General features: G+C 43.6%; 1 protein-coding gene across 2 annotated transcripts in view; it reads right to left on the bottom strand.

The window, feature by feature from the left end:
• The window catches only part of GLRA1 (glycine receptor alpha 1), a 78,957-nt gene extending 58,462 nt beyond the window's left edge, over positions 1-20,495 (bottom strand). The window contains exon 1 of one of the 2 annotated variants that reach the window (XM_008523889.2): positions 19,741-20,495. In XM_008523889.2, coding sequence (XP_008522111.1) covers positions 19,741-19,796 — 56 coding nt within the window. In that variant the 5' untranslated portion in view covers positions 19,797-20,495. The remainder of the gene's footprint in view (positions 1-19,740) is intronic. The other variant, XM_008523890.2, reaches the window with a different exon arrangement.
• Between the last annotated feature and the right edge of the window lie 531 nt (positions 20,496-21,026).

Raw genomic sequence — 21,026 nt, 5'->3', positions numbered from 1 at the left:
TTTCTGGGGTTTCTTGCCTGTCAACCCTGCACCTTGAGGATCCTCCTGCAGAGTCATCTTTGTGTAGCTATAGGAGGAGCAAACGGACCAAATTCCACTGCCTCCTGCTTCTTGTTGCAGGTCTCAGAGGCAGAGAGAAGCAGCCCAGGGAGTGGGACAAGCTGTGGATGTGGAGTCAGAAATCCTGATTTGACTTTGGCCTGTTCTCATTCTTTCCTGTGTGATCATGAGAAAGTCCTTTGCTATATTTAAGCATTCGTTTCCTCATCCACAGAATGTAGATACTTCCTGTCCTAACTTATAAATTACTATTTGAAATCATGTTGAAGAAAGCATAAGATGCTACACAAGAACTCATTTCTGGACTGAAACAGGGGCATGCTCCAGGGTTAAGCACATGGACTCTGCCATCAAATCCAGGCTCTGCCATTATTAGCTCTGTGGCCATGGACAAGTCACTTATCGTATCTGTCTTTGTCTCTGCATCTGTAAAATGGGGGCATTAGTAGTTGCTGCTCAGAGGGTTCTTGTTAAGAATAAATAATTCTTTGTCGTGCTTACTTCGGTGCCTGGCACATTGTAAATGTTTAATAAGATTTTTGGTGATTCAGGGAGAATTGGTTGATGGTGTATGAGATTCGGATTCAGAGACATTGGTCTTAGAGACATTGATCAATTCAGAGAGATTGGTCTATGATGGGGGATGAATATATGAACTTCTAGAGGCTTCTTTGTGCTTTTCGCTTGAATCTTCAAGGAGGTTCAAGCGAACCTGAGGGGGACCACAGCCTTCTCAGGTAATCCTTCTGCTGTGCTCTTAGTAACTTATCTGTTAAGTAGTAAATTAATAGCATTACTTTGGCATTTCAGTCAATAGGATTAAGATGATCTGATGGTAACGGAGTAGTAATTGCTGCTGTTCAGATGGAAACTGTCCAGTGGCAAAAACTGTTCTTCACAAGCTGGCTGTCTGCCCTCAGACCAGATTCTTCCAACCCTTTAAAAAAGTAGCATTTTCCACTGATGATTAAAGAAATAAATGCTCATTGGAAAAATACAACGAAGTTCAAAGAAAAAAATAAAACCCACCTGGCAATCCCATTATCTAGATACCTACTGTTAACACATTAGTAAATTTCTGCTAGGGTTTTTTCCCCTCTATAGATTATAATCTGTTTCTTTTCCTGCTTTTTTTACTGAAGATTCTGAATGAGATTTTGTCTTGTTATTAAACTTTGGAAACACAATTTTAAATGCTGCATATGCCACTGTGTGGCTGTATTAACATTCATTTAGCTATCGCTCTATGGATGGGCACTAATATTATTTCCAATTTTTAGCTATTATAAAATATACTGTGAAAAACCCCCTTGGTCACAAACCTCTATTCACGTCCTAGAAGCAAATTTGCTGAGTCAAAGGGTATGAATATTTCTAAGGCAGAAAAGCTGTACCAGTGTAAAGGAACCCCTCCTCACCCCCGGACCAGCAGCCTGGCTCCTCATTTCTCATAATGGAGAAAATTAATTCTCCATTAGGTGGAGTTGGATAGGGGCAAGGGCTGAAGGCAATGGTGAGGAAGCAAAAGTTAAAAGAAGAGAGATGACTGTTTCTATCTTTTTCCTTCTTCTCCATTAACTCATATTGACCAAGAAGCCATAGACATTGGAATGCGCTGGATGGGAGAAGGGGAGATCTTTGTGACAGTGTAGTTCAGAAGTCCAACATTGCATGGTGCGATACATTTCTTTACCTTTTATTGAATAAATTTGACGTGTAACCATTTCTTTTTCTATTAAATTGCCCTGCCTATGTCTTCTGCCTGTGTCATATTCAATTTTTTATCCCTGTGAGTACTTGTATATAACAAGCATCCCGTAAATGCTTGAAATGAGAGATAGCTTGAAATTAGGGCATAGCACTGAGTGGACTCAAATCTCCTTCAGCCACATAGCTGTACGATCTTGGGTAAGTCACTTAAGCTCTTCAAACTGCTTTCTTTATCAGTAAAATAAGGATAATAATGGTGGTCCTAGGATTGTTGAGGTTAAAGAAGAAAATATCTGTCAAGTGCTGATGCAGTGCCAGGCACACAAAACCACTTAGTATGTTAGCCATTATTACAAATAAAAATACAAATTAAAGTTTTTATTCATAAGATTCAGATATTCTTCACCAAAGTTTTATACCAGTCTAGGTTAAACCTAATAATTCTGAAGGACTTCAGAAAAATCTAAAGACCCAAAGAGGCAAGTACAGCAGGAAATATTGAATGTGGGCTGTACTTCAAATCTTGGCTAATTTATTATATTCCATGATAGGTGCTGCATTTTAAGAGGAACATGAACAGATTGGAGGAAGTCCAGAAAGGAACAACTGGGTTGGTAAACAAACTTGAAATTGACCTGTAAGGAATAATTAAAGACTCTGTGGGTGTTTAGCTCAGAGGAGATTTAAGCAGAGGGATCATTTTTTACACATCTCTGTTGGGCTGTTGCGGGGAAGAGGGACTCAACTTAATAAAATAATATTCTTGACTAGTTACTATTTGCCAGGCATTGAGCTAAGCTCTTTGAAAATATTACTTATTTTTCTTCTCCAATACACTCGATGAGGTACATAGCTCCTATTGTACAGATGAAGCAACGAAGGCACAGATGGCAGAAGTGACTTGGTTGAAGGTTACATGGCTAGTAGGTGGTAGGGGATGAGTAAACCAGATCTTTCTGATTCCATAGTTTAGGTACCTTCTGCAGCCCACTGACTTATTCCAGGTGGCCAGGGAAGGTGGACTTTCAAAGAGGGATGTGGCTGCCTGATACATGTGGAAAATAAAATATTTTGATCATTAGAACTACCCTACAATGGAAGAGGCTGCCTAAGGAGATGGGGGTTTCCTGTCACTGGAAGAGTTCACATACAGGCTGAACTCAGTAGCATGCTACAAGGACGACCTGCTGAGGAATGGGCCAGAATTGTGACTTTACTACTTACTTGTGTGACCTTGAAAGTTACTTAACATCTTCGAGCCTCAGTTTCTTCATCTGTAAACTAGGAATACTTAATTTTAATTTTAGGATTGTCGAAAAGAGTAAAAGACTCAGATAAATTGCTTAGCCAAGAATCTGGTATACAGAAGTTGCTTATTGTATATTAAGTCAACAATTATCTATGGTCTTTTTACTTGCACCAGTGGTTCTAATTTATATAGTGACACTATCTATTTGCTTCTTCCCTGGGGTCAATTCTGGATTTGGAGATGTCACCTGCAGAGGGGGTATTCTACTTCACTTCTACAGAGGCAGGTATCTGCCAGCTTCTGTCCCCTCAGGCAAATGACAGGTTGGACTTTGAAACAGGGGCAGTGGAGTAAAGAAAAGGAAAGATGTTTAGACTGAAATGTTAAACAACAGAATAGATATTATTGGGAGAGAGAATAGAACCATTTTAACCTATTGATGAATTATCACATGGATTTGAAGAGCCCACTATGTGTCTATCACTGTGCCATGTGCATTAAGGGTATATTCAATCAATTGGAGGCACTGTCTTTGTCTTCAAGGACCTCAAGGCCTGGGATGGCTGAGACAACTAGGAAAAGATTAGAGAATAGGACTGAGTGTCATTCTGCATCAAATCCTTTGAGTTAGGGAAGGGATGCTTAGTGGCAAAAGGTTGGAGAAGATGACCTTGGCAGATCTCTCTCTGGCCTGGGATTTTCTCTGGTAGTTCCCAGGATTGCTTCCTCTCAGACACAATGTCGTAATGTTGCAGTTATAGCTTCCTTGGCACATTCTCTAGTCATTTCCCCAGGACAACTCCCAGAGACTCGAATTATGCTAATCATTGTCATCCATTGATTATCGGAAGGGGTCTGCGTTTCTTCCTGGACATAGAGAACAAAGCAGCATCTTCACTCCTCCTAGGGCTCCCTTCAGGCCCCTGTTCTTCAGATATCAGCCATGGCTCCCACTAACATCAGCGTGAACCCCACCAACATCAGCTGTGGCTCCCACCAACAGGAGACATGGAATTGGCTACCTGAGGATAAAGATTTCGTTGTAATTCTTGATGTAAGAGTCTTTGCTTTTCCTCTTTCAATAAGATAAGCAGACTCCAACTACTTTGGGAAATGCCTTCCTTTCTTTCTCCTCTTGTTTCCTCCTTCTTTCATCCTTCCTCCTTAGCATTTGCTTCTTCCCACATAAATTTCTCTCTCCTTCTGGTCCTCTACCTTCTTTTTTTCCTTCATTTGTTTCTAAATCCTAGGATGGTGGAGCTGAGAGAGATCTTAAAAGTTGTGTAGTTCAGTCCACCCATCCATTTTACAAATGAGAGTACTGTGGCCCAAGAAGGAAAGAGACTCACACAGCGAGTTCTTGGCTGAATCCAGTGTAGACCTGAGTTGAGGGGTCTTCACTCTTTATTTCTCTGCTTGTCTCCCCGTCTTTCCCCCTTCTTGTTCCCCCTCTTTTTATTTCTTGCCCAGTATTATTTCTTATTATATTTTGTCTCTTTGTAAATCCCATGGTGATGGGGCTGGCCCCGTGGCCGAGTGGTTAAGTTCGCACGCTCCGCTGCAGGTGGCCCAGTGTTTCGTCAGTTCGAATCCTGGGCGCGGACATGGCACTGCTCATCAGACCACGCTGAGGCAGCGTCCCACATGCCACAACTACAAGGACCCACAACTAAGAATATACAACTATGTACCGGGGGGCTTTGGGGAGAAAAAGAAAAAAATAAAATACGATAAATCCCATGGTGATAGGTGGAAAGGAAATCAGGACCTTGGATAGCAGAACCGAGGGGCCCTGTGCAGCCAAGTGCTCCCCACTTCTCTCCCTTACTGGGAAAGGCTATGATTTGGGGTGAGCGCTCAGTTTTTTTCCTCAGAGACTCCGCTCTCTCCACCCTGCCCCACTGCATCTTTGGAGAGGTTTGTGCAACGTCTTTCTGCATACGAAGACTTTGAACTGAATTGGCAAGGTGGCCTAAAGGCTTCCCAGATTGGTAAGATCACTGACTTAGTTTTCTCATGCACAAAATGGGGTTGCTATAAAGATTAAATGGTTAATGCACGTGGAGCTTTAGAAAAGTTCCCGGCATATAGTATGTTCTAAATATACATTATCTGATAACATTATTAATTCTAAATATCATTATTTAGAGGAATTTCTGTCCATAAGGCAAAGGGTTGGGAGTCACAGATGTCAATCTAACATAAGAAGGGAATAGAAAACTATGAATACAGCTTAAATAGATACTTGTTGGTGACCTCATCCCTGCTGTGCTCTGCCTGCTGCATGTGCCTCCTTTTTGCCCAAATGTGCCATCTTTTCTCCAATTATTTGAATTCAAATAAGTAGCCCATGTCCATGACTCACATTGAGAAGCTATTTGGGACTTAAAGGTAAAGTTAGGCCTTGCTCAGAACTGATCCAGTTTCACAAGTTCTTCTGGTATTTTCCGTTTACTCCAATAGTAAGGTCTAGGGTAGAATGGTGTAGAGTACAGTATTCTCCAAGCCCAGATTGCTTGCACATCATATGACAAGTTTTGCCCAATTCATATACTGTTATTTAATTTACTTTTAACTTGAATTTTTTTAGCTTAAAATAAACTATCAGTATTATACTGGAATCAGTAAATTCTAGTACCCAGTAAAGTAAAATTCATGATAAGTAAAATAAAAGAAAATTATCCCGTACCATTGAAATTTATCTTGTACACTACCAGTGGAACAATCATTAGATTTTAGGGAAAATTGTCATGGTAATAAGAAACTTAGAGTCCTCAGTCCTTGTCTGGGCTGAGTATTTAATTCACTGTTGACTTTAGACAAATCCCTTTTCCCATCGCCTCAGTTCCTCCCTGGGAATTGAAAGGATTGGGTCAGATAATTCTCTCCATCTCTAACTTTGTTTATGACCAGGAGGATTTTATGAAATTACACACAGAATTAGGTAGGGCTCCAGTCACCCTGATGAAAATATGTCCCATCCATCACTTGATCTAAAAACCCAAGTCTATAATATAACTCTGGCCTTCCATTTTCCGATGACATTAACTTCCAGCACAATGACTTCAGTGGGAAAAACAACTTCCATTTGCTCAGAAAATTCCTCCAAACACACCAAACAGTCTCAGCCTCTAGGCTTGTTGTTGCTTGGTGAAAACCAATCAACTGAGTACTGGTTTGGATCACTCCAAACATATTTTTTTCCCACCTTGTGAAGATCATCTTTTATTAAGGTGGGCTTCAAGTTTGATTGTGTGCCCACACTCCCTGATATCCTCTTTTAAAAAAAATCTATTTTTTCAGCTTTCAAAAGTGATATATATTGTTGTAAGACATTCAAGCATTACCGAAATATTTACTGTAGTAAATGAAAGTCCCCCATAGTCTCATTCTTATGAGATAATAACAACTATAAACAGTTTTGGGTCCATTTCTCTAGATTTTTTTCTTTCCCATATGAGAACAATAAAACATTTAATAAAATAAAAGTGGGAACCTGCTATACATACTGTTTTGCTACTTGCTTTTTTCCTCCATTTAATCTTCCTGCCTGGATATTTTTGACTTTCCCACATGGAATGAGGTCACCTGCTTATTGGCTGTGAGACTTTAGATGAGTCACTGCTCCTCTCAGGGTTTCAGTTTCCTCATCTGTAGAAAGAAACGATCCTCTCCCACCTCCCTGTCTCCCTATGTCATAGGTTCAAGGGAGATAATGGGCCCGTGTGAAAGTGTAGGTGCCCTGGGTGGACTCCAGTGGCCCATTCTCTGTCCCATTATCCTGTTTTACTGAGTTTATAGCACTGACCATGGCCTGAAATTCTATAGCTTCCTAATTTGTTTATTGGTTTGCACCCCTTCTAGAAGTTAAGTTATGTGAGAGCAGGGACTATGTCTGTCAACTTAGAGCAATTGCTGGCTTATAGTAGGAATTCAATAAATATTTTTTGGATAATGAACAAATTATCCACTCTTAGCCAGGCTTCCAAATGATAAAAGGTCCATTGGGAGAGAATGGGGCAGGGCAGGACTGAGCCAAGCCTAGGTAACAGTGGACAGCTGGCCGATCCATTGCCCTTGAGCTCCACATCATACACCTTGCTGGTTCTACAAGACTTTTTCTTCTGCCTGCATCATTCTCTCTTGGCACTCTTGCCACCTGGTGAATTAGTCATTCTTTATGGCCTAGTTTAAGTGTCCTGACTCCTAAAAAATTGTCTTCAACTTTGTCCTGTCTCCCCACCTCCAGGCAGAGTTAGTCAGACTCTTCCTTATGCTCCCACAATGCTTTGCACCTATCCCTTTTTATTAATAGTAATAATGGTTTTCCTGCTTTACACAATGCTCTGTGCCATGTGCACTGCTAACACTCTACATGTCTTCTCCCATTTAATCCTTAGGGTGGTCTGTCAGGGAGGGACAATTATTGTTGCCATTTTACGGATGGGGAACATTAAGGCTCATGAATCTTAAAGACTATCTTGCTCCCAGGCATACAGCTAGCAAGTGGTATAACCAGGATTCCAGAACATATCTAACTGATTCCCAGGCTAGAGTTTTTAACTGCTGAGTCTTCACTGAGCCGACTTAATTTAAGAATTATGCAATGATAGCTGGAAAGACCCATAGTCTTTCCATAAGTCCAGTCTTATTTGAGGGATGGAAAAACTGAGACTCAGTTATAGTCAGAGCAGTACTTTCAGGGGAGGAAAAACTTGTTCCACTCTCTAGGCTGTCCAATTTCGAGGCAGCATGAGAGATTTACCTAGCCTTGTCACTTTCTTTTTCAGGAAGTGTAGCTTTTCATATTCCAAGACATATTCAATGAATTCCTCCAAGCCCCTTCTCTCTGGGCTTGATGCAATCTTTTCTTGGCTCCTGTGAAGAGTTTTTCTTTTTCTACTAGATGTTTTAGGTTATGTCAAGAAAACTGTCTCCAATGAGGCCCATGCTTTCTACACACTTAAAAACCGTTTTAGAAAGTTTGCCTTGTTCTGTGGAAGGGGCCTCTCTGCAGACCCAGGCAATGATGGGAAGCAGCCTTCTCTGCGGTGGCTGAGACATTTGGAGACTGATAGAGTTTGGACATGCTTGGCCAGCAGGCAAGGATAAGGCCGAGCCCCTCACGGCACCAGCTACAGAGCCAGGGCTGAGCTGCCATGTCTAGCTCACTCTCACCGTGACTCATTTCTTGGAGCAAAGAGGGGTCGTGGTGAGACACAGCAGTGCTTTGGGGTTGGCTGCTTGGAAGCCTTCCAGTCCTGGGCTTCTGCAGAGCCAATAAGAGGAGGATGGGAGCCGGCATGTGGAGACAAAGCAACTCAAACCAACAGGCACTGAAGTCTAATATATCTAAACCACTGGGAGGGTGCCGTCTATGAGGGGGGAGTGGAGCAAGCTGAACACTCTGGGAAGCACTGGGGGATGTGTCTCTTGTCTTCTTGGCCTTTCACATGCACCGAGAAATTCATTAAGTTCCTAGACTTTGAAGGGCTTACAGTCCAGCAGGAAAGTTAGAAGGGCACCCAAATGTATGTAAGCCCACTTTGAACAAACTGAGTGCCAAGGATAATGCCTACATTTCCAAGGGGATTTAGGAAAGAGAGCCTGTGCCCAGTTTGGGGGATGGACGGCAGCAATCCAGGGGAATCCTCGTGGAGGAAGTGGTGCTAGAGGTGGAGCTTGAGTCATGGATAGGATCTCAGAGAATTGAGGGAGGGGGAGTTGCCATTTGTTAAGGGCTTGTGCTCTGCATGGGAGAAACGCTTGAATTGTGACTTCATTTATCTGTTTATTGGTGAAGTTATCTCCTTTTTTTAAGAAGAGGAACTTGCAGCTCAGAAAGGTTGAGCAAACCACCAAGATCACACCACAAGGAAGTGACGGAGGCAGGATTCAAAGTCAAATTAGCTTGAATCCAGAGCTGGTTGGTGTGTCTTCCAGGGCAGAAACAAGGGGAGAGGTTTTTCTAGATTTATGGAGGGATAGGGAACAGTGTGAGAAAAGCGCAGACATGAGAATAACCAGCAGGTTACAGAGACCAGTGAGAAATCCAGTCTGAGCTGGAAATTGGTTGGTGTGAAGGAGCTGGAAATGTAGGTAGGGGCTATGCTGTGGCAAGCTGAGAGCTGTGTCCTACTAGAACCTGGTGTGCTCAGCGAAGGGGAGCACAAATGCAGGAAGGAGTGAGATGGATCTGTAAGCACACTGACAAGGTACTGCCAACGAGAAAAGAGAAGTTGCAGAACATGATGTTTGCTATAATCCCATTTTTGTAAAACAGAAACAGCTTACTATCGTAGCACAGCAGTTAAAGCCCCTCTGAAGCCAGACAGCCTGGATTCCAATCTGGCACTGTCAATTGCGGCCTGGGCGACCCTAGGGGAATTATTTAACCTCTCTGTTTTCCTCATCTGTAGCCTCATCTATACAATGGGATGAATAATAGTACATGCTTTACAGGATTTGTTCTGAGGATTACACGGGTTAATACATATTCAACTTTTGGAAAGGTGTTGGGCACATAGTAAGCACTCATGTTTTTGTCATTATTATGTTATTAAAATCATTTGGATGAATATCAAACTGTTAAGTGATTTACCCTAGGGAGTAAGATTTCTGTGTATTTTAGTTTTAGACATATCTCCTATGTGGTTTAAATATTTTATAGCAAGCATGTGTAATGTTTATAATGTAAACAAACAAACCAGAAAGTTTATTTCAAAAGTTGGTGTCAGGGGATTTCTGTTGTGTTTATCTACTAGCAACAGTCCTGCTAGGGTCAATTTCAGAGATGTCTCTGGTGTCACTCAGGGAGCCAATGGAAACAGGTGTCTGAGACAGCATCGTTTGGGCTTCCCACAGGCCATGTGCGGAGTGATGCTCTTGAATATAAAGGAGGGCCAGCCAGTCCTTGCTGCCTTTCCCCATTCTGCTCTCTCAACCCTCATCTGGACTAGGTGTGGGTTCCTGGCCTAGAGATGTTCTGGGTCTGTTTTTCAAGCAGCAACTCTGGAGCTTTTGGTGAGAACTCCAATGCTGGAGTTGGGCTGCCTCTCCAACCTCCCACATGGAAGATAAAAGGAAACGGGGTATACTCAGGGCTGTGTGTTTGGGGGTTAGAGTGTAAGGTTTGAAAAGGTCTTTGGTCTGAGTACTAGGGACTAGCAATTCAAAAGGTTCTTTTCCTGAGCCAGAGACTCTGCTGTTCTTCTTCCTGACCTCCCTACTTGGAAATTCTCTCCCATACTCCTAAATGGCTCTTTCAGTTGAGCGATCTAGGCCACAAGGCAGGTGGGACAGAGAAGAAAGCATGTGCTGCAGTAACTGGCTTCTATCCGTAGAACTCTAACCACATACCTCAGTGATGGGGGTGGAAGTTAAGGCAATATCCCTCCCATGTGAAGGACGGACATTGAAAACTCATATCTGTCGATAGAGGTATGTTAACTTCATTATTATCTAGAACCACCCGCAGGAGATGAGCCCTTGATTATCTTAAGAGGCAAGTTCATCTCTTTTCTGCCTCTATCTTCCTTGTCTAGTTCAGTCTCCTCCTTTCTCCTCCCTGGTTCATTCTTGGAGCAACAACGGCAGTGCAACAGTTCAAAGAATATTTTCTGGAGTCAGACCTGTTTTTAAGTCCTGGCTCTGCCTCCATCTATTTGTCTTACCTTGGGCAAATTACATAACCTCTTTATGCCTCAGTTTTGTTACCTGTAAAATGGGAACATAGTAGTACCTACATCTAAGGATTTTTGTGGGATTATGGGATGAGGCATGTGATGTTGTTAGCATGGTACCTAACGTTCAATAGATACTCAACAAATAGTAAATATTATTAGTGAGTTGTTGCAGTCAAGCTGAGGAGGAGCATCATGGAGGAGGGAAGGAGGGAAGGTTCAGGAAGAAAGAAATGTCTGCCTGCAGTAGCTATTAACATAAAAAATGTACGTGATCTGTGCTCCAGCAATTCCATTCCTTGTACTTGTTATCTACATGGAAAAACATCAGAAATGTTCACAAAGATGCACTGTGGTTATTGCAGCACTGATTGTGGTGGAAAAATTAGAAAAAAGTATAAATGCCCATCAGTAGGGGGATGACTGCAAAACAGTGGGGTATCCATAACATAAAATGCTCTGCAATCGTTACAAAGATGAGGTGGGGCCGTATGCCTCAACGGGTAAAGCTTCCCAGGACATGTTGATACGTGAACAAAACAAATTGCAGAACTATATGGGCAATATCGTTCCACAAAATGATCAAATAGGATACCCCTCAAAGAAAGAAATGCTGGCAGGGACCTGGACATCATTATCAAAGGGAATTTTAGGCTTAAGTCTAGTATTAGAATTTTCAAAAAGGAGAATGTATGCATATATTGTACAATTAAAAATTACCAAGGACAGAGAAAGATATACCTATCTAGCTAAGAATTGGAAGAATATGGCTGTCAAACCAAAGGCCTGATGGGAAATTCCCAGCTCTTCTCTCATAGGCTTCTTTCCATCCCTGAGGCCCAGTGGCAGAGGGTGAGAGGTGAGGGCTTTTAGCCTGATATCTGCACCAGCTCATAGGGGCTGCACCTTAAAGAGGAATATATATATGTGTGTTTGTGTGTTCCTCTCTCTCTTTTACATATATATACATATATATATATACATAGCAGTATGGTGAACTAGGAGGAAGGAGATCTGTATTTGAATCCTGGCTTTACCCTGAGATTAACAGTTTGGTCTTAGGCAAGTCACTTTTCTTCTCCCAACCTCAGTTTTCTCAACTCCTAAAATGGGGATAGTAACCACTGTCTTGTGTGTATTTTTTAAGGTGGTTGGGAAGTGCATCTGGGATTGTGGTTCTGAAAGACCTTGTTGACTGTGAAGCGCTCCTGTATGAGTACTGAAGGCTGCCTGGCAGCCGGGGTTGCATCAGCCTCGCCGCATATCTCTGGAGCTGGGAAGCGTTGTCGGACTGAGCACACAGCAACAAACACGCAGCTCTCAGAGGCTGACGATCACAAAACTTACTCTATTTGATGTATAAGATACTAACGTGCTTTGTGGAAAGGATGTAAGTCAAGGGGGTAGAGAAGAAGGAAGGACATGGTCCTGAGGCCAGACAGATGGTAGAATGGGGCAGCAGTCTGAACACCCGGGAGTCCTAAGTGAGCCTCTAGTTATGCAGGGCTGGTAGTACAATGGGCACAGCAAGACTGGTCAGCAAGGCCATCCTTGGAGAAAGAAACTGCAGATTCCCTCCCTCTGATCACCTTGATCTACCTCCTCCATCAATCCCAACAGACTCGTCACTGTGTCCCAGGGCCCCTTGGTGCCAGGATTCAAAGCCTGTTCCTCAGGTGCCCCTTCTCTTTATCCAGCCTCACACAGTCAGAGTTCCCAGCTTTGTGAATGAGAGCTGTTTTTTTGAATGAGAGCTTTTGATGCACTAGGACTTCAGGGACCAGGCCACCAGTTTGGGGTTGGGGATAGCTCCCTGAGGAGTCCTTCTTGAGGTACGTGTTTATGAGGGAGGACAGTGTGAGAGGGGGTTGAAGGAAGGAAAGTGCGGTGACAGAGTCCAGGGCACGCAGTTTTAGAGCTGACATGCAGATAAGTGTGGGGCCCGTGCACAATTTTGTGGGCTTTGGTAGCTCTGACATTCACTCTATAACCTGGAAGAAGTCATTTATCCTCTCCTCGTCTGCAAAATAAAGGGTTGATCTAAATCAGGGGTCCCCAGTCAGAGTAATGTCGAGATTTGCTACTCAAATCTTTGGTCCACAGAAGCATCGCATCACCTGGGGGCTGTTAGAAATGCAGACTTTCAGGCCCCACCCCGGACCTCCTGAGTCTGAATCAGCATCTTACTGAGATCTTCAGGTGATTTGGAGACTCTTGTTAACACTCCAGGATTCTGGGTCCCCATCCTGAGAGATTCTGTTTCAGTAGTCTAGAATGATGGTGGGGACCTGTATGTTTGACAAGCCCCTCACAGCTGGCTTTGAGGGCTGTTGACTTATAGAGCTGCTGTAAGTCTCCATGATTCCACTGGTACTTAAGACACTGAAGGAAAGTGCGACTCTTGGGGGCTGAATGGGTGGGAGACTGAGGATGGACCTTTGGAGGAAGGGAGCAGAGTCTGGTTCTCAAGGTGCCGGTGGGTTGCCCAGTGGAATAGGCAAGAGAGAACGCTGCCCATTTCATGGCTGGGATTAATGACTGGCAGCAGCTCCCTGTGAAAATGGTAAACTCATTTAGCTGCGGACACTGAAAAACAGCCGAATTCAAAGGCAGAGAGTGGTAATCTAATTGCACTGAATTAGCCTCGGGAGACTCGGACAATATCAACTTCGGAAAACCACAAAGGGAGCCTTTATAAGGAGTTTCAAAAGCTTTGGGGCCTCAGCACCCCTCATAAGGGCTTGCATTACAAAGCATAGGCACCGTGTGGCTGAGCCCCCCTCCTCAGCATCTCCGGGCATTGTTCCCTTCTAATGTGCTTTCTGAATGAATTTGCTGGCTGGCCCTATGGTGTTTTCAGCTGTGTGTTAGGCTTAATAGGAAGTTGGTTCAGGAGAGACAGCTGGAGTTCAGGGCTGAGAGGCCTTTAGCCACACCGCCCATCAGTCCGGTGAACATCATCTGTGCCTGTGGACTTGTCCTGGCCCAGTGCATTTTCTGGTGGTCCTTCCGGCTTTGACATTCTCTTATTCTGAGGTCCTTCTCATTTCTTAAAACCAGGCTCTTATGTAACCAAGGTTATTTCCTTTTAATAATCCTTTGTCGCATTGTGCGTGTGTGTTTATTGCCCAATTTATTCATTATCCTATCCATTTTAAAGAAAGGAAAGGTACGAGTGAATGTGTGTTTATGGCATGACTCAGAGAGCTTACAAAGATCAGAAGTTAATTTGGGACTCAGGAGAGGAGGAAATATAAGTATCGTGAAGATTTATCTCTGACCTGCATTTCATTTACATTTCTGCAGCGAATCACAAATCTCAATCCACAAAAGCAGCTTGAATTTCTTCTACATCACTCCTGCGAGGTGGATTTTCAGTCTCTGCTTGCATACCTCCACTGGCAGGGACCCTCACTACCACTAAGGCAGCCCATTGCACCATTTGACACATCTGCCAGAAAGTTCTGAATTACGTTGAACCAGAATTTGTGTGTGTACATTAAAAAAAATTATCTATCAATTTACTCCAGTTCTTCTCTTGGAGCTATATAGAATAAATCAAATCTAATATTTCCCAAATGGGGTCCCCGGGTACCTAGGGGGTTCATGAAATAGTAATGAGAACTCGGAATCTGTTTTAAATGTTTCAAAAACTCTAACAAATTGCATATTTACTTCTGACAAGGCTCTGTGGGAGAGCTAAAAAGCATCACGTGTCCTGACTTTTGTTTTTTCTTAGGTCAACTCAGTGTGGCAATGCTGCTTGTCCCATGATGTTCAGTGTGTTATGTATGCCTTTGATTAGTAGAGATGGGGAAGATGGTGATGAACGCGGTTTGGTAAACAAAATTTTTAAAAGATAGTCTTTATGGGGGAGGAAAAAACCAAACAGAATTACCGATAAATGTATAGAAACCTCCGGTCTCTTTCTTATGTCACTGTTGAGATCTATGAGGACAGTGATCAAGGCATCATGTTTTCCCATTTTATGAAGCATTTCCTGGGGAAACTGACATATTTATGGGGTCTCTCAATAATTGTATCCGGGTTTGGATAACTCTCCAGAGAGTGAAGTTGCTTAGTGACCTCCTCAATTCTTTCAGACCTTTGAGGTTGAATATAATTTAATGCTGCCATTTCTTGTAATAATTAAAATATGTGGCAACAATTGTAACCAAAACTGTTCTGTCATGGAGGAGACTGGGAGAAGATAATCCTTGACTGGCACAGCTAAAAGTGATTTTAGAGCGAGTGATTTGTCAATTCCCTTCATTTTACAGCTGGGGAAACTGAGGGCCAGAAAGGTCATGGAACCCTCTAAAGGTCATGCCACTAGCTAAATTTTGGATCCCAGGTCTCTTGCCCTTTGGGCCAAAGCTCTTTGTCTAAAGCAGCAGAAAACCTGCAGAATGGCGTCAAGATGGCCAGGCGGGAGACAGTGCCATCCATCTTAAAAATCATTCTGGCTTCTGCCAGCTGATGAAGGAAATAAAGTTAATGACGCCCACATAAATGTGATGCTGTCGCAGGACGTGCACACAGGCTGTCTGGAGGGGAGATCTGTGGGCCCTCTGAGAAGGAAAAACGTTTTTAATGTAGCTTTAAAGGGAGAAGTGACTCCCCTTTCTGCAAGGACAGGGACTGTGGCATCTATTACCTCTGTCTCCCCTGCAGAGTGCCTAGTTTTGGACTGGACACATAAACACATGACAAATAAATGCCTAGTGAAGAAATGAAGGCTATATCAGCACCAAAGCAAATTCATCCAGAGCCTTTGTGGGTGTGGGCCCCTGTCCTTAATAAAGACCCTGTCTGAGACTGGAGGGAACTTAGAGGCATAGGAATCAGTCATTTGAGTTGATTGATAAGAAACCTGAGTCCCCACAATGGAAAGAGACTTGTGGAAGCCATGCTGCAGGATGGGAGCAGCGCTAACTCTAGAAGGGGGCTCTCAAATCATAGCCTACCTGCTCTTCCCAATTCACCACATGGTTGCAACCTCTTTCATAAGAAGGTCTCAAAAATCAGTTCCCTAAATATCCCAATAGGTCATTACCAGTTTTGCAAATATGCAGATGCTATGTGCTGATTCATAACTCCATTCACTAGCCTAGGGTTCTTGTCCAAGCCGTCCCTCAGGAACAGAAGAAATGATGTTTTCTTTTCTCTTTCTCAAGGTTCCCAAGCCCCCAAAAGAGGGTAGACTGACATTTTGATTGGTCCTAATGCAGACTGCTCAAGGGGCTTCTTTCCTTAGGAAAAAGTCCTGGGCCCATTTCAGAAGTTCCTAGACACTTTCCGCAGTACCCCAAATGCAGCGGGTAAGATTTGAGGGAGAATACAGCTACGCTACCAGGAGGAAAAGATCCAAGTGGTCATCTGCCTCTCTTGGCAAGCTTGGAGACTGGGGAGCCAGAGGGACCACCTCAAAGGAAAGCTTATTTACCTTTCAACTGGGTTGCCTTTCAGGACCGAGATACCAAACAATCTATTTGCCGTGTTCCTTTTGACCCTAGAGTGATTAGAAACATCTCCCCTTCAAGGTTTTGGTGACCTTTCTTAATAAGGGAGTGCCATATTCAGAACAAAACCCTGTGCAAGGAAGCATCCACTGGGATGGCAGATGGAAGTGCACATAAAGGAAAGCTGATCATCTTTTGGGAAAACCACTCATGGTTTAGATTTGGTTTCTCTCCTCTGCTTTCATTCCCTTCTCAAGCACAAGCTGGGTCCCTTTTTGCTTCACTGGGGTACTTTGCGTGTTTTGTGAGAGGTGTTTTCTCAAGGAAACTAGACTGTTCTCCTCATAATTAGTACATCAGAGCAGCAGATTAAATATTTGGTCATTCCATACCAGTGGTTCTCCGCTGCAGGAAATCCCCCCCACCCCCCTCCCCCGATTTTTGGCACTGCCTGGAGACATTTTTGACTGTCATGACTCAGGGAAGGGGTGCAACTGGTGCCAAGGATACTGCTAAACATCTTACAATGCACAGGACAGCCCTCGTAACAAAGAATTATCCAGTTCAAATGTCAATAGTGCCAAGATTGAGCAGCATGGTTAAACGCCATGAGTCTATTTGAGTGACTCAGAAGGTGAGTAAATTTGGGGGTCACTCTTGGCCCTTCCCAGCCATAAGCCACCCTAAGGGCTCTAGGAATCAAAGCAAGTTTCCTTTGGCTTGAAAGGAGGTTTAATGGGAATGTGTTTCTATCATAAAAAACCTTATCTTTGCCTATTATTTTTGACTGGTCTGGATGTAAAGCCCCATCCCTAATTTAAAATAAAGAGACAAAATTTAGGTTATTGAATCCTAGAATGTCACTCATGGAATTTTAGAACCACAGGCTTTTAAAATATCAGAGCAGGAACTTCAGCCAAATTACCTCATTTTACTTATGGGGACACAGTTGATGAACACTGGAATGCTGTGTCTCCCAGTACCCTATGTTTCTCTCCCCTTCAGCTCTTGCTAAGACCTCGATTCATCGTTCTCTGTATTGGCACCATATGAGATTTCCGCCTCACTCACTTCGATTGTTGTTTTGTTTGTTTTGCTGTCATTATTGCCATTTTGCTGGTTACGTGCTGATGCAGCAACACTTCTATTATCGAGAGCCTTTCCTTTTCTAGCCCCCAGATTTACTCAACAAGGTAAGCAGCTGGCATCATTTAATCTAAGGAGTACCTAGGTGCCTGAGATGATTGGATTGGCTCATTCCAACACAGTGCCTCTCCCTTGGGGGAGAAGGGGTTATTCAAATAGAACCTGCTAGGGAGCTGCCAGTCTCCATTTACCCCCACATACAATCTAATAAGCCCCTAGATTTCAATACTTGGTATTTTCACCTGAAATTTTTTAAAAATGAGAGAGTTAGAAATGAGAATGCTAATTAGACAAAGGCAATACTTTCCCTCCTCGTAACCTTTTTTTTACCCATCTCCCTGAAAAACTGCTGAGGGTATTTCCCTGGTGCAAGTCTTATTTTTATCATTTTACATTACAGAACATTTCTGAAACAACGTTTACTCCTCAAATCATGCAGCCATTCCTATATTTTGAAAGTGCAATGGTACCAATTCCTTTCCAGCTCTCCACAGTCATGACTTTTCTTCCTTATAAACACATGGAATTCTATCTCATATCCATGGTAGCTCGTGTATGCCTTGACACATGTAAGGGAAGTAGATATAGAGTGATGCTTCCTGATAGGTCACCATCAGTTTACTTGAAGAATTAATACGGTGGATTCATAACCTTATCAATATGATCACAATGCAAACCTTTTGGACTGTGTCTCCCTTTTGTGAAAGACAATGTCTGAGGAAGAAAATCAAGCATTACATACTGTTCATCAAGAAAAAAGGAGCTGGGGGGGGGGGTGATGTGCTTGGTCCTATTAATTTGCTCTTTAATCTTCCTGGTTCAGTTCTGTCTCGGTAAGCCAAACAGAGAATCAATTTGCATACAAATGTTACCAAGTACCCGACCTCCACAGCATTTTACTGTTTCACTATGTGTGTAGGGGAGAAAGGAATTGATATCATTAGTTAAGAGTTCTGCCCTTTCCCTCATAAAGTAGCTACATTTCACAAGGCCCTGGATTGTTGGACTTTTTTCATTCTGACTCCTTATTTGCATTCTGAGCTGCGGGCAGGACTGTGGCCTATCAAAGAATTATTTGAACTGGAGATTAGAAGCTTTAGCACTGAATATCTCAGAGAAGGAAGGGAGTTTTTTCTTTATTTCAAGAGAAAGACATGAAGGGAGGCTTGCATATAGATCCTTACAATCTGGGGGAGGTATCATTTATTTAATAAACAAACCAATGCATTAATCAAACCAGCAATTCATATGCAGAGCTCTCTACAAAGTAAAAAAATCAAGAATTACTTGCTTATGTTTATGGTGGGACAGAATTATATTCGCAGGCTACTTGTTTTTAAAAACAACCTGGAGTGCTGTTTTCAAATGACTGTTAATCCAATGCCATGGTAAAACATGAGAGGCAGGCATCTAAAATGAGGAAGATTAGTGATCCCTGCAGGTCGTGGAAGAAGAAGAATTTCCTTCAATTCATGTATGGAATTTATCATAACCACCTCTGAAGACGGCATGATTCACCCACTTACAAAAGCACTATCTATTTCAACGCTTCCCAAAGAGGTGATTTTTCACTTTTCACTTGTACTAACATAAAAATACTAAGCCTTTTTTTTTTTCTGTTGTAAACAAAAAATTTAACCTGAAAGACAACTTAACAGCTATTAAGTCAGGGATAGACATAAACTAAGAAACAAAACAAACAAGAATTGTTCATCAGTTCAGGATCTGCAGCTAACAAAGTAGAGTTTAGAAAGGTGAGTGAGGGAGACGAGGGAGTCAAAGTTTCAAAAGGGAAATGTTTCCCAGAATCTGTTCATAAACAGATCTACTCTGCCCCTAAATTCAGGGCTTTACAACCTGAGGTCATAACAATATCGTTTCCAGGCACTAAACCTCAGCAACACCCTCACCCCTACCTACACCCCGCAGAAAAAGAAAATAACAACAAAAAAGGAGAGAAAATGAAATGTTGTGTCCAGCGAGTTCGAGTGCAACCTTCCCCGTCACCGCTAGTTGTCACTTGGCTCCCAGACCGGGGAGCTGAGGTTTTCGGCACTGCGGTTAGAGAGAATGCAGTCCTAATTAAACTGAGTAACTCCTAAAGCTTCCCCCTAAAGTCCTCAGCCAAGTGAGAGCCCGTATGCAGGGGGGCTGGGGGCCAGTGATGGGGTAGGGGTGTAGCAGGCGGAAGGGCAAACAAATCACAAGAAAAAGGCAAACAGCTGCCAGAGCAACGACTGTCTCAGACCTCCACGCACAAGCCAGACACCCTGCGGGCGGAGTGGGGGGTGGGGGTGGGATGGAAGGACCCGATTGCAGAGGTATACAGCACCCACCTCCCCCTAAATGAGCGGATCGAAGACAGAGTCAGCCTCCGTGCTCCTTTACCCCATTTCCATCAAAGCGATGTGGTCAGTAGAAAATTGCATACCTGAAGAATACAATGGTCTCCCAAAGGTAGAGTCGAAGAGTATTGAAGCTGTACATTTTTCAGGTCCTTGTGCTTTGTAGTCCACGAGTTATGGGGGCAAAAAATGTTTCAAATTGGCACTTACAAGACCAGCGAGCGCTATTGAAAAAAATAATCCAGATGCTAAGGGGAGGTGGGGAACAGGGGAGCAGAGGAAGAGCCCCAGGGGAAATTGAAGCGAGGGAGCTGTGGGTACCACGGAGAGCGGCAGCAGCGAAGCGTTTCAGCACCACGGAGAGCGTCCAGCCCTGCTTTTCAGGAGCGCGAAGAGTATTGCTGTTTGTTAAACTCCAGCGTGTCTGCTGGCTCCCTGCGGCGCTGGGGAAGCACGTTTAGGGGTGGGTATATTTTCTTTTTTACCCCTGTTTTTCTGTTTAAACGGCCAGCTCCAAACAAGAAAAAAAATCTTCTGTGGAGATCAGAGCGCTGGCCTCGGACGGTAAGATTGAGCAAGCATCTTGGTTAGTGAGAGCAGGGCTTTATGCCCCTAGACTGGCCCGAGGGGTTTAGGGGCGAGGGGAAGCGATTGACGATGCTGCCTTCAGTTAAATCCCGGAGAGTGTGCCAGGCTGGCGCATCGCGACCGAGTCCCGGAATCTCGTCCCCCTGCCTGCGTGCCGGTCTGCTGCCGCTTTGCGATCCGTGTTCTCTGGTCCCCGCCGAATAAGTTATGATCGCTGCAGGAAAGGTGTCCCATTGCTTAGGGATGCAGGCGTGAGAGAGCTCAGGGCAAGTTTCAGGGGCTGCCGGGGTCCATGGCGACCCCGCGGGGCTCAGGAGCCCAAGGCTTCAGAGGCATCTCGGTTTTCTGAGCTCGCCCATCTTCCTTTGGCCAGGACTCCTTCAGATCTTCAGACTTTCTTACTGCATTAATTTAACAAACTGGCGGCGTGGGGGTTTGAGGGGGCGGGGGGAGGGCGGGCGATGGCCATGGGAGGGGGTGAAGGGGGGAAAAAAAGGGGGGAAAACTCCTTAGTATCTTCAAACCCTCCCACTCGAGGTGCTCATTGGCCTGCAGCTGCGAAAACCAGATCTTTTCCCCCTGTTCAGCCAATCGCGTGTTAGACTCCGGGTTGAGTTTAACGCTTAGTGTGCTGGACAAGATCCGCCTCTCCCCTCTCCTTTGCATGAGGGCGGTGGGGTGCAGGGGGTTATGGAGTTAATCTCTAGAGGTCTCTCAAAATATTACCTTGATTTTTAAAGAATGTACTCTTATGTCAGTAAAACGAACATCATGGGTCCCAGTT

The sequence above is a fragment of the Equus przewalskii genome, chromosome 13 (genome assembly GCF_037783145.1).
Source record: "Equus przewalskii isolate Varuska chromosome 13, EquPr2, whole genome shotgun sequence".
In the NCBI taxonomy this organism is placed as follows: Eukaryota; Metazoa; Chordata; class Mammalia; order Perissodactyla; family Equidae; genus Equus; species Equus przewalskii.
This window is presented reverse-complemented; position numbering and strand designations above follow the sequence as displayed.